This window comes from Salmo salar, chromosome 09, assembly GCF_965601325.2.
Source record: "Salmo salar chromosome 09, fSalSal1, whole genome shotgun sequence".
Classification (NCBI taxonomy): domain Eukaryota; kingdom Metazoa; phylum Chordata; class Actinopteri; order Salmoniformes; family Salmonidae; genus Salmo; species Salmo salar.
This window is the reverse complement of record NC_138299.1, coordinates 50,582,746-50,610,121: the sequence shown is the minus strand read 5'-3', so window position 1 is coordinate 50,610,121 and position 27,376 is coordinate 50,582,746. Positions and strand designations below refer to the sequence as shown.

The window sequence follows — 27,376 nt, the reverse complement described above, 5'->3', positions numbered from 1 at the left end:
TTTATATCTGTCTCCATCTCTCTGTCCAGTGACTCCCAGTATACTATAGCTGGCTATATATTTATATCTCCATCTCTCTGTCCAGTGACTCCCAGTATACTATAGCTGGCTATATATTTATATCTGTCTCCATCTCTCTGTCCAGTGACTCCCAGTATACTATAGCTGGCTATATATTTATATCTCCATCTCTCTGTCCAGTGACTCCCAGTATACTATAGCTGGCTATATATTTATATCTGTCTCCATCTCTCTGTCCAGTGACTCCCAGTATACTATAGCTGGCTATATATTTATATCTGTCTCCATCTCTCTGTCCAGTGACTCCCAGTATACTATAGCTGGCTATATATTTATATCTGTCTCCATCTCTCTGTCCAGTGACCCCCAGTATACTATAGCTGGCTATATATTTATATCTCCATCTCTCTGTCCAGTGACTCCCAGTATACTATAGCTGGCTATATATTTATATCTCCATCTCTCTGTCCAGTGACTCCCAGTATACTATAGCTGGCTATATATTTATATCTGTCTCCATCTCTCTGTCCAGTGACTCCCAGTATACTATAGCTGGCTATATATTTATATCTGTCTCCATCTCTCTGTCCAGTGACTCCCAGTATACTATAGCTGGCTATATATTTATATCTCCATCTCTCTGTCCAGTGACTCCCAGTATACTATAGCTGGCTATATATTTATATCTGTCTCCATCTCTCTGTCCAGTGACTCCCAGTATACTATAGCTGGCTATATATTTATATCTCCATCTCTCTGTCCAGTGACTCCCAGTATACTATAGCTGGCTATATATTTATATCTGTCTCCATCTCTCTGTCCAGTGACTCCTAGTATACTATAGCTGGCTATATATTTATATCTCCATCTCTCTGTCCAGTGACTCCCAGTATACTATAGCTGGCTATATATTTATATCTGTCTCCATCTCTCTGTCCAGTGACTCCCAGTATACTATAGCTGGCTATATATTTATATCTGTCTCCATCTCTCTGTCCAGTGACTACCAGTATACTATAGCTGGCTATATATTTATATCTGTCTCCATCTCTCTGTCCAGTGACTCCAAGTATACTATAGCTGGCTATATATTTATATCTGTCTCCATCTCTCTGTCCAGTGACTCCCAGTATACTATAGCTGGCTATATATTTATATCTGTCTCCATCTCTCTGTCCAGTGACTCCCAGTATACTATAGCTGGCTATATATTTATATCTCCATCTCTCTGTCCAGTGACTCCCAGTATACTATAGCTGGCTATATATTTATATCTCCATCTCTCTGTCCAGTGACTCCCAGTATACTATAGCTGGCTATATATTTATATCTGTCTCCATCTCTCTGTCCAGTGACCCCCAGTATACTATAGCTGGCTATATATTTATATCTCCATCTCTCTGTCCAGTGACCCCCAGTATACTATTGCTGTCTATATATTTATATCTGTCTCCATCTCTCTGTCCAGTGACTCCCAGTATACTATAGCTGGCTATATATTTATATCTGTCTCTATCTCTCTGTCCAGTGACCCCCAGTATACTATAGCTGTCTATATATTTATATCTGTCTCCATCTCTCTGTCCAGTGACTCCCAGGATACTATAGCTGGCTATATATTTATATCTGTCTCCATCTCTCTGTCCAGTGACTCCCAGTATACTATAGCTGGCTATATATTTATATCTGTCTCCATCTCTCTGTCCAGTGACTCCCAGTATACTATAGCTGGCTATATATTTATATCTCCATCTCTCTGTCCAGTGACTCCCAGTATACTATAGCTGGCTATATATTTATATCTGTCTCTATCTCTCTGTCCAGTGACTCCCAGTATACTATAGCTGGCTATATATTTATATCTGTCTCTATCTCTCTGTCCAGTGACCCCCAGTATACTATAGCTGGCTATATATGTATATCTCTATCTTTCTGTCCAGTGACTCCCAGTATACTATAGCTGTCTATATATTTATATCTCTATCTCTCTGTCCAGTGACTCCCAGTATACTATAGCTGGCTATATATTTATATCTCCATCTCTCTGTCCAGTGACTCCCAGTATACTATAGCTGTCTATATATTTATATCTCCATCTCTCTGTCCAGTGACTCCCAGTATACTATAGCTGGCTATATATTTATATCTGTCTCCATCTCTCTGTCCAGTGACTCCCAGTATACTATAGCTGGCTATATATTTATATCTGTCTCCATCTCTCTGTCCAGTGACTCCCAGTATACTATAGCTGGCTATATATTTATATCTGTCTCTATCTCTCTGTCCAGTGACTCCCAGTATACTATAGCTGGCTATATATTTATATCTGTCTCTATCTCTCTGTCCAGTGACCCCCAGTATACTATAGCTGGCTATATATGTATATCTCTATCTTTCTGTCCAGTGACTCCCAGTATACTATAGCTGTCTATATATTTATATCTCTATCTCTCTGTCCAGTGACTCCCAGTATACTATAGCTGGCTATATATTTATATCTGTCTCTATCTCTCTGTCCAGTGACTCCCAGTATACTATAGCTGGCTATATATTTATATCTCCATCTCTCTGTCCAGTGACTCCCAGTATACTATAGCTGACTATATATTTATATCTTTCTCCATCTCTCTGTCCAGTGACTCCCAGTATACTATAGCTGTCTATATATTTATATCTGTCTCCATCTCTCTGTCCAGTGACTCCCAGTATACTATAGCTGTCTATATATTTATATCTGTCTCCATCTCTCTGTCCAGTGACTCCCAGTATACTATAGCTGGCTATATATTTATATCTGTCTCCATCTCTCTGTCCAGTGACTCCCAGTATACTATAGCTGGCTATATATTTATATCTGTCTCTATCTCTCTGTCCAGTGACTCCCAGTATACTATAGCTGGCTATATATTTATATCTGTCTCTATCTCTCTGTCCAGTGACTCCCAGTATACTATAGCTGTCTATGTATTTATATCTGTCTCTATCTCTCTGTCCAGTGATTCCCAGTATACTATAGCTGGCTATATATTTATATCTCCATCTCTCCTTCCAGTGACTCCCAGTATACTATAGCTGTCTATGTATTTATATCTGTCTCTATCTCTCTGTCCAGTGATTCCCAGTGTACTATAGCTGGCTATATATTTATATCTCCATCTCTCCTTCCAGTGACTCCCAGTATACTATAGCTGGCTATATATTTATATCTGTCTCTATCTCTCTGTCCAGTGACTCCCAGTATACTATAGCTGGCTATATATTTATATCTGTCTCTATCTCTCTGTCCAGTGACCCCCAGTATACTATAGCTGGCTATATATGTATATCTCTATCTTTCTGTCCAGTGACTCCCAGTATACTATAGCTGTCTATATATTTATATCTCTATCTCTCTGTCCAGTGACTCCCAGTATACTATAGCTGGCTATATATTTATATCTCCATCTCTCTGTCCAGTGACTCCCTGTCACGTCCTGGCCAGTATATAAGGTTAATTGTTTTGTAGTTTGGTCAGGGCGTGGCAGGGGGTATTTGTTTTATGTGGTTCGGGGTGGTGTGTTTTGTGTAAAGGGTGTTTGATTTAGTAATTCCGGGTTTTGGTTTATGTTTAGTATTCTATGGTTAGTCTAGGTTGTGTGTTTCTATGTTTGGTTGATTGGGGTTGGGACTCTCAGTTGAAGGCAGGTGTTGTCTATCTGCCTTTGATTGAGAGTTCCATATATTAGGGTGTGTTTGTATGTGTGATTTGTGGGTGATTGTTCTGTGTTTCGCCTTGTGCCTTACCAGACTGTTTTTGTTGATCGTTCGTGTTTTTGTTATTTTGTATGTTCGTTTTGAAAGATAATTAAAAATCAAGATGAGCATTCACGTACCTGCTGCGATTTGGTCCTCATTCACCGACAACAGCCGTGACACTCCCAGTATACTATAGCTGGCTATATATTTATATCTGTCTCCATCTCTCTGTCCAGTGACTCCCAGTATTCTATAGCTGGCTATATATTTATATCTGTCTCCATCTCTCTGTCCAGTGACTCCCAGTATACTATAGCTGTCTATATATTTATATATGTCTCTATCTCTCTGTCCAGTGACTCCCAGTATACTATAGCTGGCTATATATTTATATCTGTCTCCATCTCTCTGTCCAGTGACTCCCAGTATACTATAGCTGGCTATATATTTATATCTCCATCTCTCTGTCCAGTGACTCCCAGTATACTATAGCTGGCTATATATTTATATCTGTCTCCATCTCTCTGTCCAGTGACTCCCAGTATACTATAGCTGGCTATATATTTATATCTCCATCTCTCTGTCCAGTGACTCCCAGTATACTATAGCTGGCTATATATTTATATCTGTCTCCATCTCTCTGTCCAGTGACTCCCAGTATACTATAGCTGGCTATATATTTATATCTGTCTCCATCTCTCTGTCCAGTGACTCCCAGTATACTATAGCTGGCTATATATTTATATCTGTCTCCATCTCTCTGTCCAGTGACCCCCAGTATACTATAGCTGGCTATATATTTATATCTCCATCTCTCTGTCCAGTGACTCCCAGTATACTATAGCTGGCTATATATTTATATCTCCATCTCTCTGTCCAGTGACTCCCAGTATACTATAGCTGGCTATATATTTATATCTGTCTCCATCTCTCTGTCCAGTGACTCCCAGTATACTATAGCTGGCTATATATTTATATCTGTCTCCATCTCTCTGTCCAGTGACTCCCAGTATACTATAGCTGGCTATATATTTATATCTCCATCTCTCTGTCCAGTGACTCCCAGTATACTATAGCTGGCTATATATTTATATCTGTCTCCATCTCTCTGTCCAGTGACTCCCAGTATACTATAGCTGGCTATATATTTATATCTCCATCTCTCTGTCCAGTGACTCCCAGTATACTATAGCTGGCTATATATTTATATCTGTCTCCATCTCTCTGTCCAGTGACTCCTAGTATACTATAGCTGGCTATATATTTATATCTCCATCTCTCTGTCCAGTGACTCCCAGTATACTATAGCTGGCTATATATTTATATCTGTCTCCATCTCTCTGTCCAGTGACTCCCAGTATACTATAGCTGGCTATATATTTATATCTGTCTCCATCTCTCTGTCCAGTGACTACCAGTATACTATAGCTGGCTATATATTTATATCTGTCTCCATCTCTCTGTCCAGTGACTCCAAGTATACTATAGCTGGCTATATATTTATATCTGTCTCCATCTCTCTGTCCAGTGACTCCCAGTATACTATAGCTGGCTATATATTTATATCTGTCTCCATCTCTCTGTCCAGTGACTCCCAGTATACTATAGCTGGCTATATATTTATATCTCCATCTCTCTGTCCAGTGACTCCCAGTATACTATAGCTGGCTATATATTTATATCTCCATCTCTCTGTCCAGTGACTCCCAGTATACTATAGCTGGCTATATATTTATATCTGTCTCCATCTCTCTGTCCAGTGACCCCCAGTATACTATAGCTGGCTATATATTTATATCTCCATCTCTCTGTCCAGTGACCCCCAGTATACTATTGCTGTCTATATATTTATATCTGTCTCCATCTCTCTGTCCAGTGACTCCCAGTATACTATAGCTGGCTATATATTTATATCTGTCTCTATCTCTCTGTCCAGTGACCCCCAGTATACTATAGCTGTCTATATATTTATATCTGTCTCCATCTCTCTGTCCAGTGACTCCCAGGATACTATAGCTGGCTATATATTTATATCTGTCTCCATCTCTCTGTCCAGTGACTCCCAGTATACTATAGCTGGCTATATATTTATATCTGTCTCCATCTCTCTGTCCAGTGACTCCCAGTATACTATAGCTGGCTATATATTTATATCTGCCCATCTCTCTGTCCAGTGACTCCCAGTATACTATAGCTGGCTATATATTTATATCTGTCTCTATCTCTCTGTCCAGTGACTCCCAGTATACTATAGCTGGCTATATATTTATATCTGTCTCTATCTCTCTGTCCAGTGACCCCCAGTATACTATAGCTGGCTATATATGTATATCTCTATCTTTCTGTCCAGTGACTCCCAGTATACTATAGCTGTCTATATATTTATATCTCTATCTCTCTGTCCAGTGACTCCCAGTATACTATAGCTGGCTATATATTTATATCTCCATCTCTCTGTCCAGTGACTCCCAGTATACTATAGCTGTCTATATATTTATATCTCCATCTCTCTGTCCAGTGACTCCCAGTATACTATAGCTGGCTATATATTTATATCTGTCTCCATCTCTCTGTCCAGTGACTCCCAGTATACTATAGCTGGCTATATATTTATATCTGTCTCCATCTCTCTGTCCAGTGACTCCCAGTATACTATAGCTGGCTATATATTTATATCTGTCTCTATCTCTCTGTCCAGTGACTCCCAGTATACTATAGCTGGCTATATATTTATATCTGTCTCTATCTCTCTGTCCAGTGACCCCCAGTATACTATAGCTGGCTATATATGTATATCTCTATCTTTCTGTCCAGTGACTCCCAGTATACTATAGCTGTCTATATATTTATATCTCTATCTCTCTGTCCAGTGACTCCCAGTATACTATAGCTGGCTATATATTTATATCTGTCTCTATCTCTCTGTCCAGTGACTCCCAGTATACTATAGCTGGCTATATATTTATATCTCCATCTCTCTGTCCAGTGACTCCCAGTATACTATAGCTGACTATATATTTATATCTTTCTCCATCTCTCTGTCCAGTGACTCCCAGTATACTATAGCTGTCTATATATTTATATCTGTCTCCATCTCTCTGTCCAGTGACTCCCAGTATACTATAGCTGTCTATATATTTATATCTGTCTCCATCTCTCTGTCCAGTGACTCCCAGTATACTATAGCTGGCTATATATTTATATCTGTCTCCATCTCTCTGTCCAGTGACTCCCAGTATACTATAGCTGGCTATATATTTATATCTGTCTCTATCTCTCTGTCCAGTGACTCCCAGTATACTATAGCTGGCTATATATTTATATCTGTCTCTATCTCTCTGTCCAGTGACTCCCAGTATACTATAGCTGTCTATGTATTTATATCTGTCTCTATCTCTCTGTCCAGTGATTCCCAGTATACTATAGCTGGCTATATATTTATATCTCCATCTCTCCTTCCAGTGACTCCCAGTATACTATAGCTGTCTATGTATTTATATCTGTCTCTATCTCTCTGTCCAGTGATTCCCAGTGTACTATAGCTGGCTATATATTTATATCTCCATCTCTCCTTCCAGTGACTCCCAGTATACTATAGCTGGCTATATATTTATATCTGTCTCTATCTCTCTGTCCAGTGACTCCCAGTATACTATAGCTGGCTATATATTTATATCTGTCTCTATCTCTCTGTCCAGTGACCCCCAGTATACTATAGCTGGCTATATATGTATATCTCTATCTTTCTGTCCAGTGACTCCCAGTATACTATAGCTGTCTATATATTTATATCTCTATCTCTCTGTCCAGTGACTCCCAGTATACTATAGCTGGCTATATATTTATATCTGTCTCTATCTCTCTGTCCAGTGACTCCCAGTATACTATAGCTGGCTATATATTTATATCTCCATCTCTCTGTCCAGTGACTCCCAGTATACTATAGCTTACTATATATTTATATCTGTCTCCATCTCTCTGTCCAGTGACTCCCAGTATACTATAGCTGTCTATATATTTATATCTGTCTCCATCTCTCTGTCCAGTGACTCCCAGTATACTATAGCTGTCTGTATATTTATATCTGTCTCCATCTCTCTGTCCAGTGACTCCCAGTATACTATAGCTGGCTATATATTTATATCTGTCTCCATCTCTCTGTCCAGTGACTCCCAGTATACTATAGCTGGCTATATATTTATATCTGTCTCTATCTCTCTGTCCAGTGACTCCCAGTATACTATAGCTGGCTATATATTTATATCTGTCTCTATCTCTCTGTCCAGTGACTCCCAGTATACTATAGCTGTCTATGTATTTATATCTGTCTCTATCTCTCTGTCCAGTGATTCCCAGTATACTATAGCTGGCTATATATTTATATCTCCATCTCTCCTTCCAGTGACTCCCAGTATACTATAGCTGTCTATGTATTTATATCTGTCTCTATCTCTCTGTCCAGTGATTCCCAGTGTACTATAGCTGGCTATATATTTATATCTCCATCTCTCCTTCCAGTGACTCCCAGTATACTATAGCTGGCTATATATTTATATCTCCATCTCTCTGTCCAGTGACTCCCAGTATACTATAGCTGTCTATATATTTATATCTGCCTCCATCTCTCTGTCCAGTGACTCCCAGTATACTATAGCTGGCTATATATATATATCTGTCTCCATCTCTCTGTCCAGTGACTCCCAGTATACTATAGCTGGCTATATATTTATATCTCCATCTCTCTGTCCAGTGACTCCCAGTATACTATAGCTGTCTATATATTTATATCTGTCTCCATCTCTCTGTCCAGTGACTCCCAGTATAGTATAGCTGTCTATATATTAATATCTGTCTCTATCTCTCTGTCCAGTGACTCCCAGTATACTATAGCTGGCTATATATTTATATCTCCATCTCTCTGTCCAGTGACTCCCAGTATACTATAGCTGGCTATATATTTATATCTGTCTCCATCTCTCTGTCCAGTGACTCCCAGTATACTATAGCTGGCTATATATTTATATCTCCATCTCTCTGTCCAGTGACTCCCAGTATACTATAGCTGGCTATATATTTATATCTGTCTCCATCTCTCTGTCCAGTGACTCCCAGTATACTATAGCTGGCTATATATTTATATCTCCATCTCTCTGTCCAGTGACCCCCAGGATACTATAGCTGGCTATATATTTATATCTGTCTCCATATCTCTGTCCAGTGACCCCCAGTATACTATAGCTGGCTATATATTTATATCTCCATCTCTCTGTCCAGTGACCCCCAGTATACTATAGCTGGCTATATATTTATATCTGTCTCCATCTCTCTGTCCAGTGACTCCCAGTATACTATAGCTTTCTATATATTTATATCTGTCTCTATCTCTCTGTCCAGTGACCCCCAATATACTATAGCTGGCTATATATTTATATCTGTCTCCATCTCTCTGTCCAGTGACTCCCAGTATACTATAGCTGTCTATATATTTATATCTGTCTCCATCTCTCTGTCCAGTGACTCCCAGTATACTATAGCTGTCTATATATTTATATCTCCATCTCTCTGTCCAGTGACTCCCAGTATACTATAGCTGGCTATATATTTATATCTCCATCTCTCTGTCCAGTGACTCCCAGTATACTATAGCTGGCTATATATTTATATCTCCATCTCTCTGTCCAGTGACTCCCAGTATACTATAGCTGGCTATATATTTATATCTGTCTCCATCTCTCTGTCCAGTGACTCCCAGTATACTATAGCTGTCTATATATTTATATCTCCATCTCTCTGTCCAGTGACTCCCAGTATACTATAGCTGTCTATATATTTATATCTGTCTCTATCTCTCTGTCCAGTGACTCCCAGTATACTATAGCTGGCTATATATTTATATCACCATCTCTCTGTCCAGTGACTCCCAGTACACTATAGCTGGCTATATATTTATATCTCCATCTCTCTGTCCAGTGACTCCCAGTATACTATAGCTGGCTATATATGTATATCTCCATCTCTCTGTCCAGTGACTCCCAGTATACTATAGCTGGCTATATATTTATATCTGTCTCCATCTCTCTGTCCAGTGACTCCCAGTATACTATAGCTGTCTATATATTTATATCTCCATCTCTCTGTCCAGTGACTCCCAGTATACTATAGCTGGCTATATATTTATATCTGTCTCCATCTCTCTGTCCAGTGACTCCCAGTATACTATAGCTGGCTATACATTTATATCTGTCTCCATCTCTCTGTCCAGTGACCCCCAGTATACTATAGCTGGCTATATATTTATATCTGTCTCCATCTCTCTGTCCAGTGACTCCCAGTATACTATAGCTGTCTATATATTTATATCTGTCTCCATCTCTCTGTCCAGTGACTCCCAGTATACTATAGCTGGCTATACATTTATATCTGTCTCCATCTCTCTGTCCAGTGACCCCCAGTATACTATAGCTGGCTATATATTTATATCTGTCTCTATCTCTCTGTCCAGTGACTCCCAGTATACTATAGCTGGCTATATATTTATATCTCCATCTCTCTGTCCAGTGACTCCCAGTATACTATAGCTGGCTATGTATTTATATCTCCATCTCTCTGTCCAGTGACCCCCAGTATACTATAGCTGGCTATATATTTATATCTGTCTCCATCTCTCTGTCCAGTGACCCCCAGTATACTATAGCTGGCTATATATTTATATCTCCATCTCTCTGTCCAGTGACTCCCAGTATACTATTGCTGGCTATATATTTATATCTCCATCTCTCTGTCCAGTGACTCCCAGTATACTATAGCTGGCTATATATTTATATCTCCATCTCTCTGTCCAGTGACTCCCAGTATACTATAGCTGGCTATATATTTATATCTCCATCTCTCTGTCCAGTGACTCCCAGTATACTATAGCTGTCTATATATTTATATCTGTCTCCATCTCTCTGTCCAGTGACTCCCAGTATACTATAGCTGAATATATATTTATATCTGTCTCCATCTCTCTGTCCAGTGACCCCCAGTATACTATAGCTGGCTATATATTTATATCTGTCTCCATCTCTCTGTCCAGTGACTCCCAGTATACTATAGCTGGCTATATATTTATATCTGACTCCATCTCTCTGTCCAGTGACTCCCAGTATACTATAGCTGCCTATATATTTATATCTGTCTCTATCTCTCTGTCCAGTGACTCCCAGTATGCAGGATCCCAGAGGACATGACAACACACAGTATGGTTTCACTCCCTACATGCCAGACCACGCCACAGGTATCTGACTCATTCTTCCATCCTTCTGTCTATCTGTCCAAGTCAACTTGTCCTTGACTTTCATTCAGGTTTCTCCTGATATCACAGATACTCTGTTTTTAATTCATCCATTTGTTCCTTTAACCAGTTCTGTCACCAAAAAGCATCGTAGCTGAACACTGAACACACTCTCTCCCCTTCTCAACACATGATAGTGTTCCAGTCTCACTTCTCCTCTCTCCCCTTCTCAACACAGTGTTCCAGTCTCACTTCTCCTCTCTCCCCTTCTCAACACAGTGTTCCAGTCTCACTTCTCCTGTCTCCCCTTCTCACCACATGACAGTGTGTGAGTTGTGTTCCAGTCTCACTTCTCCTCTCTCCCCTTCTCAACACAGTGTTCCAGTCTCACTTCTCCTGTCTCCCCTTCTCACCACATGACAGTGTGTGAGTTGTGTTCCAGTCTCACTTCTGCTCTCTCCCCTTCTCAACACAGTGTTCCAGTCTCACCTCTCCTGTCTCCCCTTCTCAGCACATGACAGTGTTCCAGTCTCACTTCTGCTCTCTCCCCTTCTCAACACATGACAGTGTGTGAGTTGTGTTCCAGTCTCACTTCTCCTCTCTCCCCTTTTTCACCTAATCTTCAATATAATCTACTACTACTCACCATCACTCCATCCTTTCACAGCCCCCACTAATCATCCTGTTCTGATGAACACGTTTTCTGGGGTCCGTGGGCTTTGTCAGTCTGATTTGAAAATATGTGTGAGTGAGCGCTGGTCTGGACAGTGTGTGTGACATTTCCCTGCTGTTTGATCTCTATGTGTCTAGCTGAGTTCTCTGTGTGACATTTCCCTGCTGTTTGATCTCTATGTGAATAGCTGAGTTCTCTGTGTGACATTTCCCTGCTGTCTGATCTCTATGTGTCTAGCTGAGTTCTCTGTGTGACATTTCCCTGCTGTTTGATCTCTATGTGACTAGCTGAGTTCTCTGTGTGACATTTCCCTGCTGTTTGATCTCTATGTGTCTAGCTGAGTTCTCTGTGTGACATTTCCCTGCTGTTTGATCTCTGTGTCTAGCTGAGTTCTCTGTGTGACATTTCCCTGCTGTTTGATCTCTATGTGACTAGCTGAGTTCTCTGTGTGACATTTCCCTGCTGTTTGATCTCTATGTGACTAGCTGAGTTCTCTGTGTGACATTTCCCTGCTGTTTGATCTCTATGTGACTAGCTGAGTTCTCTGTGTGACATTTCCCTGCTGTCTGATCTCTATGTGTCTAGCTGAGTTCTCTGTGTGACATTTCCCTGCTGTTTGATCTCTATGTGTCTAGCTGAGTTCTCTGTGTGACATTTCCCTGCTGTTTGATCTCTATGTGTCTAGCTGAGTTCTCTGTGTGACATTTCCCTGCTGTTTGATCTCTGTGTGACTAGCTGAGTTCTCTGTGTGACATTTCCCTGCTGTTTGATCTCTATGTGTCTAGCTGAGTTCTCTGTGTGACATTTCCCTGCTGTTTGATCTCTATGTGACTAGCTGAGTTCTCTGTGTGACATTTCCCTGCTGTTTGATCTCTATGTGTCTAGCTGAGTTCTCTGTGTGACATTTCCCTGCTGTTTGATCTCTATGTGTCTAGCTGAGTTCTCTGTGTGACATTTCCCTGCTGTTTGATCTCTATGTGACTAGCTGAGTTCTCTGTGTGACATTTCCCTGCTGTTTGATCTCTATGTGACTAGCTGAGTTCTCTGTGTGACATTTCCCTGCTGTTTGATCTCTATGTGACTAGCTGAGTTCTCTGTGTGACATTTCCCTGCTGTTTGATCTCTATGTGTCTAGCTGAGTTCTCTGTGTGACATTTCCCTGCTGTTTGATCTCTATGTGACTAGCTGAGTTCTCTGTGGTGTGACCTGTCATCATGTTGCTGTATGTTCTCTCACTGTGGTTCTAATAACAATAGTCATTACTGTGATCCAGTCTCTTTCTACCCCTTACCTCTGAACCCTGGCCGCTGACCTCTGACCCCTGAACTCTGACCCCTGTGTGAGCTGTACTCTCTGACCCCTGTGTGAGCTGTACTCTCTGACCCCTGACCTATGACCCCTGTGTGAGCTGTACTCTCTGACCTATGACCCCTGTGTGAGCTGTACTCTCTGACCCCTGTGTGAGCTGTACTCTCTGACCCCTGTGTGAGCTGTACTCTCTGACAAGACTGATGTTTAACTCGGACAGCAGCTCTCCTTCCATTGACTGTTCTTCGTTCTCTCACCAAGGTCCCCATGTAATCCCATGTTCCTGTCAGTCCACAGACCAGACAGTGTCAACCGCCAGACCAGCACAGTGTACCACCCTCACGGCTCCCTGCCGGCCCAACACTGTAGCCAGTCCTACTACGGCTGCTGCCCAGACGGCACCACGGCAGCTGGGGGGACAGGGGGTCTAGGCTGCCCACAGGTGTCCCGCTGGGCTCCACGCCCTGAGCAGGCTTTCTGTACAACCACCAGGTAGACCACACACACACACACACACACACACACACACACACACACACACACAGCTCTGTCCAGACTATCCTTCAGAACCACCAGCAGGTTGTTGTCTTTATGGGGCTAGAATGGGGTCTACCGTACAAGTCTACATGCATTTAGGTTACAGACCAGTGGTATTTTTAACATGGGCTTGGGCACAGTCCTCTGCTCAAACTCTCCCTCCCTCCCTCTGTCTGTCTGACTAAATCCCTCCCTCTCTGTCTGTCTGACTAAATCCCTCCCTCTCTGTCTGTCTGACTAAATCCCTCCCTCTCTGTCTGTCTGACTAAATCCCTCCCTCTCTGTCTGTCTGACTAAATCCCTCCCTCTCTGTCTGTCTGACAAAATCCCTCCCTCTCTGTCTGTCTGACTAAATCCCTCCCTCTGTCTGTCTGACTAAATCCCTCCTTTCCTCCCTCTCGGTCTGACTAAATCCCTCCCTCTGTCTGTCTGACTAAATACCTCCTTCCCTCTGTCTGTCTGACTAAATCCCTCCTTTCCTCCCTCTCGGTCTGACTAAATCCCTCCCTCTGTTTGTCTGACTAAATCCCTCCCTCTGTCTGTCTGACTAAATCCCTCCCTCTGTCTGTCTGACTAAATCCCCCCCTCTGTCTGTCTGACTAAATCCCTCCCCCTCTGCCTGTCTGACTAAATCCCTCTGTCTGTCTGACTAAATCCCTCCCCCTCTGTCTGTCTGACTAAATCCCTCTCTCTCTGTCTGACTAAATCCCTCCCTCTGTCTGTCTGACTAAATCCCTCCCTCTGTCTGTCTGACTAAATCCCCCCCTCTGTCTGTCTGACTAAATCCCTCCCCCTCTGTCTGTCTGACTAAATCCCTCCCCCTCTGTCTGTCTGACTAAATCCCTCTCTGTCTGTCTGACTAAATCCCTCAGGTATGGATGTTGCAGGGATGGTGTGACTGTATCACAGAGGCCCAACAGGGAAGACTGTCTGGAATATGTTCCCCAAGTAAGGACCTGTACTTCCTCTATCCTATAACCTCCTCTCTGAGCCCCTCTCTATCAAAACCTTCTCTCTCTCTTTATCTCTTTATCTCGCTATCTCTCTATCTATCTATCAAAACCTTATGTCCCCCTCTCTCTCTCTCTCTCTCTCTATCAAAACCTTATGTCCCCCTCTCTCTCTCTATCAAAACCTTATGTCCCTCTCAAATCAATTCAATTCAAGGGGCTTTATTGGCATGGGAAACATATGTTAACATTGCCAAAGCAAGTGAGGTAGATATTATACAAAAGTGAAATCAACAATAAAAATTAACAGTAAACATTACACATACAGAAGTTTCAAAAGAATAAAGACATTACAAATGTCATATTATGTGTATATATATACAGTGTTGTAACGATGTACAAATGGTTAAAGTACAAAAGGGAAAGTAAATAAGCATAAATATGGGTTGTATTTTACAATGGTGTTTGTTCTTCACTGGTTGCCCTTTTCTTGTGGCAACAGGCCACAAATCTTGCTGCTGTGATGGAACACTGTGGTATTTCACCCAGTAGATATGTGAGTTTATCAAAATTGGATTTGTTTTCAAATTCTTTGTGGATCTGTGTAATCTGAAGGAAATATGTGTCTCTAATATGGTCATACATTTGGCAGGAGGTTAGGAAGTGCAGCTCAGTTTCCACCTCATTTTGTGGGCAGTGTGCACATAGCCTGTCTTCTATTGAGAGCCAGGTCTGCCTACAGCGGCCTTTCTCAATAGCAAGACTGTGCTCACTGAGTCTGTACATAGTCAAAGCTTTCCTTAAGTTTGGGTCAGTCACAGTGGTCAGGTATTCTGCCACTGTGTACTCTCTGTTTTGGATAGATAACTCTTCGTGTTGTTTGTTTAGTGTAGAGGTCGACCGATTAATCGGCATGGCTGATTAATTAGGGCCGATTTCAAGTTTTCATGACAATCGGTAAATGGCATTTTTTTTCCGCCGATTATGGCCGATTACATTGCATTCCACGAGTAAAACTGAGTGGCAGGCTGACCACCTGTTATGCGAGTGCAGCAAGGAGCCAAGGTAAGCATTAAACTTATCTTATAAAAAAACAATCAATCTTCACATAATCACTAGTCAACTACACATGGTTGATGATATTACTAGGTATTACCTACTTCGCCAAACGGGGGATGATTTAACAAAAGCTCATTCGCAAAAAAAGCACAATCGTTGCACGACTGTACCTAACCATAAACATAAATGCCTTTCTTAAAATCAATACACAGAAGTATATTTTTTTAAACCTGCATATTTAGTTAAAAGAACTTCATGTCTGCAGGCAATATTAACTTTCATTGCACGCAGAGTCAGGGTATATGCAACAGTTTGGGCCGCCTGGCTCGTTGCGAACTAATTTGCCAGAATTGTACATAATTATGACATAGCATTGAAGGCTGTGCAATGTAACAGGAATATTTAGACTTAGGGATGCAACCCGTTGTAATGGCTTCAGTAGTCGTGTAGGAGGAATGAGGCGCAGGAAGCAGCGAACACAGGGAGTGGTGTTTTTTAATAACACTGGAGAATAAACAAAAGTTCCCAAACATAGGGAATAAATACAAATAGGCGACAAGGTAAAGCCGACGAACAACACGTCGTCAATGAACAAAATTAATCCCGCACAAACAACGGATGGGCCAGCTAAACTAAATACCCCCTCTAATAGCTAATTGGCCACAGGTGCCCAAAACCAAAAAAAGGGAAAACCAAAAAGGGAATCGGTTGTAGCTAATAGGCCGGTGACGACGACCGCCGAGCGCCACCCGAGCAGGAGGGGGCGCCACCGTCGGTGGGAATCGTGACAGTACCCCCCTCCTGATGCGCGGCTCCCGCAGCGCGCCGACACCGGCCTCAAGGTCGACCCGGAGGGCGAGGCACAGGGCGATCCGGACGGAGGTGGTGGAAATCCCTCAACATAGATGGGTCCAGGACGTCCTCCGCCGGCACCCAGCACCTCTCCTCCGGGCCGTACCCCTCCCAGTCCACGAGGTACTGCAGGCCCCTCGCCCGGCGTCTCGAGTCCAGAATGGCCCGTATGCTGTACGCCGGGGACCCCCCGATGTCCAGAGGGGGCGGAGGGACCTCCGGCACCTCATCTCATCTTGAAGGGGACCAGCTACCACCGGCCTGAGGAGAGACCCATGAAACGAGGGGTTAATACGGTAATAGGAAGGGAGTTGCAACCAATAACACACCTCGTTTATCCTCCTCAGGACTTTGAAGGGCCCCACACACTGCGGCCCCAGCTTCCAGCAGGGCACGCGGAGGGGCAGGTTCCGGGTCGAGAGCCAGACCCTGTCTCCCGGTGCGAACACGGGTGCCTCACTGCGGTGGCGGTCAGCACTCCTCTTCTGCCGTGCACTGGCCTCCTTTAGTGAGTCCTGGACGGCTCTCCAGGTCTCCTTGGAGTGCTGGACCCAGTCCTCCACCGCAGGAGCCTCGGTCTGGCTCCGGTGCCATGGTGCCAGGACCGGCTGGTAACCTAACACACACTGAAAGTAGAGGAGTGGCGAAGTGAGTTCTGGGCCAATTCAGCCCAGGGAATATACCTTGCCCACTCCCCTGGCCGGTCCTGGCAATACGACCTCAGGAACCTGCCCACCTCCTGGTTCACCCTCTCCGCCTGCCCATTGCTCTCGGGGTGATAACCGGAGGTCAAACTGACCGAGACCCCCAGCCGCTCCATAAACGCTCTCCAGACCCTGGATGTGAACTGGGAACCTCGATCAGAGACAATGTCCTCCGGCACCCCGTAGTGCCGGAAGACGTGGGTGAATAGGGCCTCCGCAGTCTGCAGGGCCGTAGGGAGACCGGGCAATGGGAGGAGACGGCAGGACTTAGAGAACCGATCCACAACCACCAGAATCGCCGTGTTCCCCTGAGAGGGGGGAAGATCTGTCAAGAAGTCGATGGACAGGTGCGACCATGGTCGTTGTGGAACGGTGAGGGGCTGGAACTTCCCTCTCGGTAGATGCCTAGGAGCCTTACTCTGGGCACACACCGAACAGGAAGAGACATAGGACCTCACGTCCTTAGCCAAGGTGGGCCACCAGTACTTCCCCCTTAGACTCCGCACTGTCCTCGCCTCACCAGGATGACCCGCAGTAGGTAGCGTGTGCGCCCACCGAATCAAACGATCACGAACACCGAGCGGTACATACATGCGCCCCACGGGCACCTGCGCAGGCGCAGGTTCCAACACCAATGCCCGCTCGATGTCCGCGTCCACCTCCCATACCACTGGTGCCACCAGCCTAGACGCTGGAATGATGGGAGTTGGATCGATGGGCTGGTCCTCCGTGTCATAGAGACGGGACAGCGCGTCGGCTTTAGTATTCAGCGAACCCGGTCTATAGGAGATGGTAAACCTAAACCGGGCGAAGAACATGGCCCACCTCGCCTGACGTGGATTCATTCTCCTCGCTGCCCGGATGTACTCCAGGTTTCGGTGGTCGGTCCAGATGAGAAAGGGGTGCTTAGCGCCATCAAGCCAGTGCCGCCACACCCTCAGGGCTTTGACCACCGCTAGCAACTCCCTGTCCCCCACATCGTAGTTACGCTCCGCCGAACTGAGCTTCTTCAAAAAGAAAGCGCAGGGGCGGAGTTTCGATGGCGTACCCGAGCGCTGTGATAGCACGGCACCCACCCCAGCCTCGGATGCGTCCACCTCCACTATGAACGCTAAAGACGGGTCCGGGTGCGCCAACACGGGTGCGTCGGTGAACAGCGTCTTCAACTTCTTGAAGGCTCTGTCCGCCTCCGTCGACCATCGCAAACGCACCGGTCCCCCCTTCAGCAGTGAGGTAATGGGAGCCGCTACCTGGCCAAAACCCCGGATAAACCTCCGGTAGTAATTGGCAAAGCCTAAGAACCGCTGCACCTCCTTCACCGTGGTTGGAGTCGGCCAATTACGCACGGCCTTAACGCGGTCACACTCCATCACCACCCCCGTGGTGGAAATGCGATAACCCAGAAAGGAGACGGCTCGTTTGGAAAACTCACACTTCTCAGCCTTAACGTATAGGTCATGCTCCAGCAGTCTACCAAGCACCTTGCGCACCAGGGACACATGCGCGGAGCGGGTGGCGGAATATATCAGAATGTCATCGATATAGACTATCACGCCCTGCCCGTGCAGGTCCCTGAGAATTTCGTCAACAAAGGATTGAAAGACGGCTGGAGCATTTTTCAACCCATACGGCATGACGAGGTACTCATAATGGCCTGATGTGGTACTAAAGGCGGTTTTCCACTCGTCTCCCTTCTTGATACGCACCAGATTATACGCGCTCCTGAGATCCAGTTTTGTGAAGAACTGTGCTCCGTGAAATGATTCCACCGCCGTAGCGATGAGAGGTAGTGGGTAACTAAACCCCACCGTGATAGCGTTTAGACCTCGGTAATCAATGCACGGATGCAGACCTCCCTCCTTTTTCTTCACAAAAAACAAACTCGAGGAAGCGGGTGAGATGGAGGGCCGAATGTACCCCTGTCCCAGGGATTCCGTGACATATGTCTCCATAGCCGCCATCTCCTCCTGTGACAAGGGGTACACGTGACTCCTGCGAAGCGCAGCGTTAACCTGGAGATCTATCGCACAATCCCTCTGTCGATGAGGTGGTAATTTAGTCGCCCTCTTTTTACAAAAAGCGATCACCAAATCGGCGTATTCAGGGAGAATGCGCACGGTGGACACCTGGTCTGGACTTTCCACCAACGTGGCACCTATGGAAAATCCTAGACACCTCCCTGAACACTCCTCTGACCACCCCTGGAGAACCCCCTGTTTCCACGAAATACGGAGATTGTGACCAGCCAGCCAGGGGACCCCCAGCACCACCGGAAACGCAGGCGAATCAATAAGGAAAAAACGAATGCGTTCCTTATGATTCCCCTGCGTTACCATGTCCAGTGGCACCGTAGACTCCCTGACTAGCCCTGACCCTAATGGTCGGCTATGTAGGGAGTACACGGGGAAGGGGGAATCTAACGGCACCCGCTGAATGCCCAGCTTAATGGCAAGTCCACGATCCATAAGGTTCCCAGCTGCGCCTGAATCGACTAGCGCCCTATGCTGGGAAGAGGGAAAAAATTTGGTAAACAAAACAGGTAAAAACACGTGACCAACAGGGGGTTCTGGGTGACTCTGGTGCTGACTCACCTGAGGTGACCGAGAAGTGTTCTGCCTGCCCTCTCGACTCCCAGACTGGCTCCTCCAGCACCGGTCGGCCGTGTGTCCTCTCCGACCACAGCTGGTGCAGGAGGAGCCACCTCCTCCGGTGCCCCTTGGCACGGCCCCCCCTACCTCCATAGGGGTAGGAGCGGGGGTGCACGGGGGTGGAACGGGCAGGACCCTCTCCGAACGCCCGCAGGCAGCCAGCAAATTGTCGAGACGTATGGACATGTCTATCAGCTCGTCCAGGGACAGAGCTGTGTCCCGACAGGCCAGCTCTCTGCGGACGTCCGCCCGGAGACTGCAGCTGTAGTGGTCTATGAGGGCCCTGTCGTTCCACCCCGCCCCAGCAGCCAAGGTCCTGAACTCCAGCGCGAAGTCCTGAGCACTCCTCGTCTCCTGCCTGAGGTGGAACAGCCGTTCACCCGCCGCTCTTCCTTCTGGAGGGTGGTCAAACACGGCCCGAACGCGGCGGGTGAACTCTGGGTAGTGGTCCCTCGCCGAGTCTGGGCTGTTCCAGACCGCATTAGCCCATTCCAGAGCCCGGACCGTCAGGCAGGAAACAAGGGCACTCACGCTCTCCTCTCCTGTGGGAGCAGGTCTGACGGTGGCCAGGTACAGCTCAAGCTGGAGCAAAAACCCCTGGCACCCAGCCGCCTCCCCATCGTACTCCCTTGGGAGTGCCAAACGAAGCGCGCCAGAGCCAGACGTAGTAGGAGGCGAAGGTGGCTGTATCGGACGAGGTGGAGGTGGAGAGAGGATTCCACTTCTCTCCCATCGGTCCATCCTCTCCATCATCTGGTCCATTGCCGATCCGATGCGGTGTAGGACCGTAGTGTGGTGAAGCACACGTTCCTCCATCGAGGGAAGAGGAGTGCCCGCTGCTCCCACTGATTCCATGCCTTTTCTTGGTGCGGGATTCTGTAATGGCTTCGGTAGTCGTGTAGGAGGAATGAGGCGCAGGAAGCAGCGAACACAGGGAGTGGTGTTTTTTAATAACACTGGAGAATAAACAAAAGTTCCCAAACATAGGGAATAAATATAATTAGGCGACAAGGTAAAGCCGACGAACAACACGTCGTCAATGAACAAAATTAATCCCGCACAAACAACGGACGGGCCAGCTAAACTAAATACCCCCTCTAATAGCTAATTGGCCTCAGGTGCCCAAAACCAAAAAAAGGGAAAACCAAAAAGGGGATCGGTAGTAGCTAATAGGCCGGTGACGACGACCGCCGAGCGCCACCCGAGCAGGAGGGGGCGCCACCGTCGGTGGGAATCGTGACACCCGTTCAATAAAATACAGAACGATTCCGTATTTCACTGACAGAATAAACATTTTGTTTTCTAAATTATAGTTTCCGGATTTGACAATATTAACCTCTTACATCTAGACGTTCCGCTTGCGGAACACCTGCTCCAATATCCAATGATGGGCGTGGCGCGAAATACAACGTCCTCGAAAATCCGAAAACTTCAATTTTTCAAACATATGACTATTTTACACCATTTTAAAGACAAGACTCTCCTTTATCTAACCACACTGTCCGATTTCAAAAAGGCTTTACAGCGAAAGCAAAACATTAGATTATGTCAGCAGAGTACCCAGCCAAAAATAATCAGACACCCATTTTTCAAGCTAGCATATAATGTCACAAAAAACAAAACCACAGCTAAATGCAGCACTAACCTTTGATGATCTTCATCAGATGACACGCCTAGGACATTATGTTATACAATACATGCAAGTTTTGTTCAATCAAGTTCATATTTATATCAAAAACCAGCTTTTTACATTAGCATGTGACGTTCAGAACTAGCATACCCACCGAAACTTCCGGTGAATTTACTAAATTACTCACGATAAACGTTCACAAAAAACATAACAATTATTTTAAGAATTATAGATACAGAACTCCTTTATGCAATCGCTATGTCCGATTTTAAAATAGCTTTTCGGTGAAAGCACATTTTGCAATATTCTGAGTAGATAGCTCGCCATCACGGGCTAGCTATTTTGACACCCACCAAGTTTGGCCCTCATCAAACTCAGATTTACTATAAGAAAAATTGGATTACCTTTGCTGTTCTTCGTCAGAATGCACTCACAGGACTTCTACTTCAATAACAAATGTTGGTTTGGTTCCAAATAATCCATAGTTATATCCAAATAGCGGCGTTTTGTTGTGCGTTCAAGACACTATCCGAAGGGTGACGCGCCCGGCGCGTTTCGTGACAAAACATTTCAAAATATTCCATTACCGTACTTCGAAGCATGTCAAACGCTGTTTAAAATCAATTTTTATGCGATTTTTCTCGTAAAAAAGCGATAATATTCCACCCGGGAGTCGTTGTTTTTGTTCAAAGACTGAAAATAAAAACATGGAGTCTTCTCATGCACGCGCCCCCAGTCTCATTGTTCTCAGATCGACCACTATCCAAATGCGCTACTGTTTTTCAGCCATGGCCTGCAAAGTCATCATTCACCGTTCTGCCGCCTTCTGAGAGCCTATGGGAGTCGTAGGAAGTGTCACGTTACAGCAGAGATCCTCAGTTTTCAATAAAGAGAGTGTAGAAGGCCAAGAAATGGTCAGAGAGGGCACTTCCTGTAAGGAATCTTCTCAGGTTTTGGCCTGCCAAATGAGTTCTGTTATACTCACAGACACCATTCAAACAGTTTTAGAAACTTTGGAGTGTTTTCTATCCAAAGCTAATAATTATATGCATATTCTAGTTTCTGGGCAGTAGTAATAATCAGATTAAATCGGGTACGTTTTTTATCCGGCCGTGAAAATACTGCCCCCTATCCATAACAAGTTAATGACCAAAGGCTCGTATTTCTGTGTCTTTATTATAATTAAGTCTATGATTTGATATTTGATAGAGCAGTCATACTGAGAGGTGGTAGGCAGCAGAAGGCTCGTAAGCATTCATTCCAACAGCACTTTAATGCGTTTGCCAGCAGCTGTTAGCAATGCTTGAAGCACAGAGCTGTTTATGACTTCAAGCCTATCAACTCCTGAGACAAGGCTGGCAATACTAAAGTGCCTATAAGAACATCCAATAGCCAAAGGTATATGAAATACAAATGGTATAGAGAGAAATAGTCGACGAGTCATAATTCCTATAATAACTACAACCTAAAACTTCTCAACTGTGAATATTAAAGAACTGTGAATATTGAGCCATTATATTTCATATGTTCTGAGCAAGGAACTTAAACGTTAGCTTTTTTACATGGCACATATTGAACTTTTACTTTCTTCTCAAACACTGTGTTTTTGCATTATTTAAACCAAATTGAGCATGTTTCATTATTTATTTGAGACTAAATAGATTTTATTTAAGTATTACATTAAGTTAAAATAAAAGTGTTCATTGTTCATTCGATATTGTTGTAATTGTCATTATTACAAATTTATACAGTTGAAGTCGGAAGTTTACATACACCTTAGCCAAATACATTTAAACTCAGTTTTTCACAATTCCTGACATTTAATCCTAGTAAAAATTCCCTGTCTTAGGTCATTTACGATCACCACTTTATTTTAAGAATGTTCAATGGCAGAATAATGCTAGAGAGAATGATTTATTTCAGCTTTTATTTATTTCATCACATTCCCAGTGTGTCAGAAGTTTACATACACTCAATTAGTATTTGGTAGCATTGCCTTTAAATTGTTTAACTTGGGTCAAACGTTTTGGGTAGTCTTCCACAAGTTTCCCACAATAAGTTGGGTGAATTTTGTCCCATTCCTCCTGACAGAGCTGGTGTAACTGAGTCAGGTTTGTAGGCCTCCTTGCTCACACACGCTTTTTCAGTTCTTCCCACAAATGTTCTATAGGATTGAGGTCAGGGCTTTGTGATGGCCACTCCAATACATTTTACATTTACATTTTAGTCATTTAGCAGACGCTCTTATCCAGAGCGACTTACAGTAGTGAGTGCATACATTTCATACATTTTTCCCGTACTGGTCCCCCGTGGGAATCGAACCCACAACCCTGGCGTTGCAAACACCATGCTCTACCAACTGAGCCACACGGGACCATACCTTGACCTTGTTGTCCTTAAGCCATTTTGCCACAACTTTGGAAGTATGCTTGGGGTCGTTGTCCATTTGGAAGACCCATTTGCGACCAAGCTTTAACTTCCTGACTGATGTCTTGAGATGTTGCTTCAATATATCCACATAATTTTCCTCCCTCATGATGCCATCTATTTTGTGAAGTGCACCAGTCCCTCCTGCAACAAAGCACCCCCACAACATGATGCTGCCACCCCCGTGCTTCACGGTTGGGATGGTGTTCTTCGGCTTGCAAGCATCCCTCTTTTTCCTCCAAACATAACGATTGTCATTATGGCCAAACAGTTCTATTTTTGTTTCATCAGACCAGAGGACATTTCTCCAAAAAGTACAATCTTTGTCCCCATGTGCAGTTGCAAACCGTAGTCTGGCTTTTTTTATGGCGGTTTTGGAGCAGTGGCTTCTTCCTTGCTGAGCGGCCTTTCAGCTTATGTCGATATAGGACTCGTTTTACTGTGGATATAGATACTTTTGTACCTATTTCCTCCAGCATCTTCACAAGGTCCTTTGCTGTTGTTCTGGGATTGATTTGCACTTTCACACCAAAGTACGTTCATCTCTAGGAGACAGAAGGCATCTCTTTCCTGAGCGGTATGACGGCTGTGTGGTCCCATGGTGTTTGTACTTGCGTACTATTGTTTGTACAGATGAACATTGTACCTTCAGGCGTTTGGAAATTGCTCCCAAGGATGAACCAAACTTGTGGAGGTCTACAATTGTTTTTCTGAGGTCTTGGCTGATTTCTTTTGATTTCCCAATGATGTCAAGCAAATGGGCACTGAGTTTGAAGGTAGGCCTTGAAATACATTCACAGGTACACCTCCAATTGACTCAAATTTTGTCAATTAACCTATCAGAAGCTTCTAAAGCCATGACATAATTTTCTGGAATTTTCCAAGCTGTTTAAATGCACAGTCAACTTAGTGTATGTAAACCTCTGACCCACTGGAATTGTGACACAGTGAATTATAAGTGAAATAATTTGTCTGTAATCAATTGTTGGAAAAATTACTTGTGTCATGCACAAGGTATATGTCCTAACCGACTTGCCAAAACTATAGTTTGTTAACAATACATTTGTGTTGTGGTTCCAATTTTCCCAGAAGTGGTTAGATTCTATGGATTCTTCAATTACATTGAGCTGATTTCTGACGTGCTGTTCCTTCTTTTTCCGTAGTGTATTTCTGTATTGTTTTAGTGATTCACCATAGTGAAGGCAAAGGATTTATGGGTCTGTATGGTTTTTGGTTGGACAGGTTTCTCAATTGCTTTCTTAGGTTTTTGCATTCTTCATCAAACCATTTGTTGTTGTTGTTGTTGTTAATTTTCTTAGGTTGTCTGCTTGACATTTTTAGATTGATTAGGGAAGCTGAGAGGTCAAATATACAGTTTAGGTTTTCTACTACCAAGTTTACACCTTCACTATTACAGTGAAATCTTTTGCCCAGGAAGTTGTCTGAAAGGGATTGAATTTGTTGTTTCCACACTACTTTCCTTCCATCTATAGTATTTCTTAATATTATTCAGTTCCTTTGGCTTTGATGCCTCGTGATTGAGTATTGCTCTGTTCAAGTGGACTGTGATTTTGCTGTGATCTGATAGGGGTCTCTCTCTCTTTCTATCACTGTCTCTCTCTCTTCCTCTCTCCTCCTCCCAGGCTCCTCTTCCAGCTGAGAACAGTATCCAGTGTCGTCTAACCACCTACGGGTGCTGTTTCGACCGTATGTTCGTAGCCACAGGTCCCAATGGAGAGGGCTGCCCCGACCCACCATACAACGGTAGGACAGGGGAGGGGAAGGAGGGAACGGGAGGAGGGGGAGGAGTGAATGGGAGGAGGGTGAAGGGAAGAGAGAATAGGTGTGGTGAGGAAGGGAGAGGGGTGGAGGGAGAAGGGAAGAGAGAATAGGTGCAGTGAGGAAGGGAGAGGGGAGGAGGGAGAAGGGAACGAGGGGAGGAGGGAGGAAGGGAACGAGGGGTATTATCTCTGCTCGATAGAGAGACTGGCAGTAGCGGTTTAGCTAGTTATTGTTAATTCGTTATTGGTGTTCCTTGAATATGACATTATATTAATACAGTATAAAACATGAAAAACCTATTGTACCTTTTACACTTTCTCGTACCACCTTTTTGTTGTTGTTCATTTGTTGATGTTCTAATGGATGCTGGTACTAAAAGGAGAGAAGTGTAAAATGTCTTCCTGTTTCCTCCCCCTCTGAAGTTCCCAGAACCACCTGTTCGCTGCCCAAGGCAGCCGGCTCCTGCAGTGGCTGGACGGGCCGATACTTCTACGACGTCACCGCCTCCAAGTGCTCCCACTTCTGGTACGGCGGCTGCCACGGCAACAACAACAATTTCCTGACGCGTGCCGAGTGCCAAAGGACGTGCCCCGTTGCCCAGGTCAACCAGATGAGCCAACCCAGTAGCCAATCAATCCAGACGATTCAGCTGAGTCAACCCAGCCAGCCGGAAACAGGTCAGGACATGAGCAGGGTCTTGACGGTGCAACGCGGCAGCTCAAGGGGCTCAACCGGAGGACGCCAGGGGACCAGCGCTGCCGACCACGCCCGCCGGGCCAGAGTCCATGTCCGCCGCCCCGCCCCTTACGGCGTCCTGCACACCCAAACTGCAGCGAGGTAAGAACCTGAGGACCGTCCAGGGGCGTCTAGCCATGCCCACCCCTTGCTGCCTCCGCCCGCTGCCCCGCCCGCGCGCTGCCCCGCCCACAGCCAGCTGTCTGGCTAGTTGACCCTTCAACCCTGAGAAGGAAGCTGAGATGAGCCAGTGAGAAACAAGGAAGCTTAACAACCTCACACGCACACACACACACACACACACACACACACACACACACACACACACACACACACACACACACACACACCCCCCCCCCCCGTTTACAGGACGTATACGGTGAGCTCCAAAAGTATTGGGACAGTGACCCATTTGTTGTTGTTTTGGCTCTGTAATCCATCACTTTGGGTTTGAAATGATACAATGACTGAGGCACAAATATCATAACCCCCCCCCTTGTAATGGTGAGAGGTTAGCATGTCGTAGGGTTATGATATAAAATGCTAACCTTCCCTGTTATTGTAATGGTGAGAGGTTAGCATGTCTTGGGGGTATGATATAAAATGCTAACCTCCCCTGTTATTGTAATGGTGAGAGGTTAGCATGTCTTGGGGGTATGATATAAAATGCTAACCTCCCCTGTTATTGTAATGGTGAGAGGTTAGCATGTCTTGGGGGTATGATATAAAATGCTAACCTCCCCTGTTATTGTAATGGTGAGAGGTTAGCATGTCTTGGGGGTATGATATAAAATGCTAACCTCCCCTGTTATTGTAATGGTGAGAGGTTAGCATGTCGTGGTATTTGTGCATCTGTAACTTTCTTACTCATCATTATTTACGATTCATTCAGGACATTAATGTAGAAGTGTTTAGAAACATATTCTATTCTTATTTACAATAAAAATGACACCAAAATTATACAATAGTTTAGTTACCATTCATTTCTATTAGGCACAAAATAATCTGTAACACAACCAAAACAAACAGCAAATACATC

General features: G+C 44.5%; 1 protein-coding gene across 2 annotated transcripts in view; it reads left to right on the top strand.

Annotated features, from left to right (window-relative positions):
- Nucleotides 1-26,681, top strand: part of LOC106611425 (papilin) — a 207,484-nt gene extending 180,803 nt beyond the window's left edge. For both annotated transcript variants that reach the window (XM_045723758.2, XM_045723759.2), the window contains 5 exons: nucleotides 10,955-11,035; nucleotides 13,304-13,505; nucleotides 14,423-14,498; nucleotides 25,464-25,584; nucleotides 26,025-26,681. In XM_045723758.2, coding sequence (XP_045579714.1) covers nucleotides 10,955-11,035; nucleotides 13,304-13,505; nucleotides 14,423-14,498; nucleotides 25,464-25,584; nucleotides 26,025-26,443 — 899 coding nt within the window. In that variant the 3' untranslated portion in view covers nucleotides 26,444-26,681. The remainder of the gene's footprint in view (nucleotides 1-10,954; nucleotides 11,036-13,303; nucleotides 13,506-14,422; nucleotides 14,499-25,463; nucleotides 25,585-26,024) is intronic.
- Nucleotides 26,682-27,376: the final 695 nt, after the last annotated feature.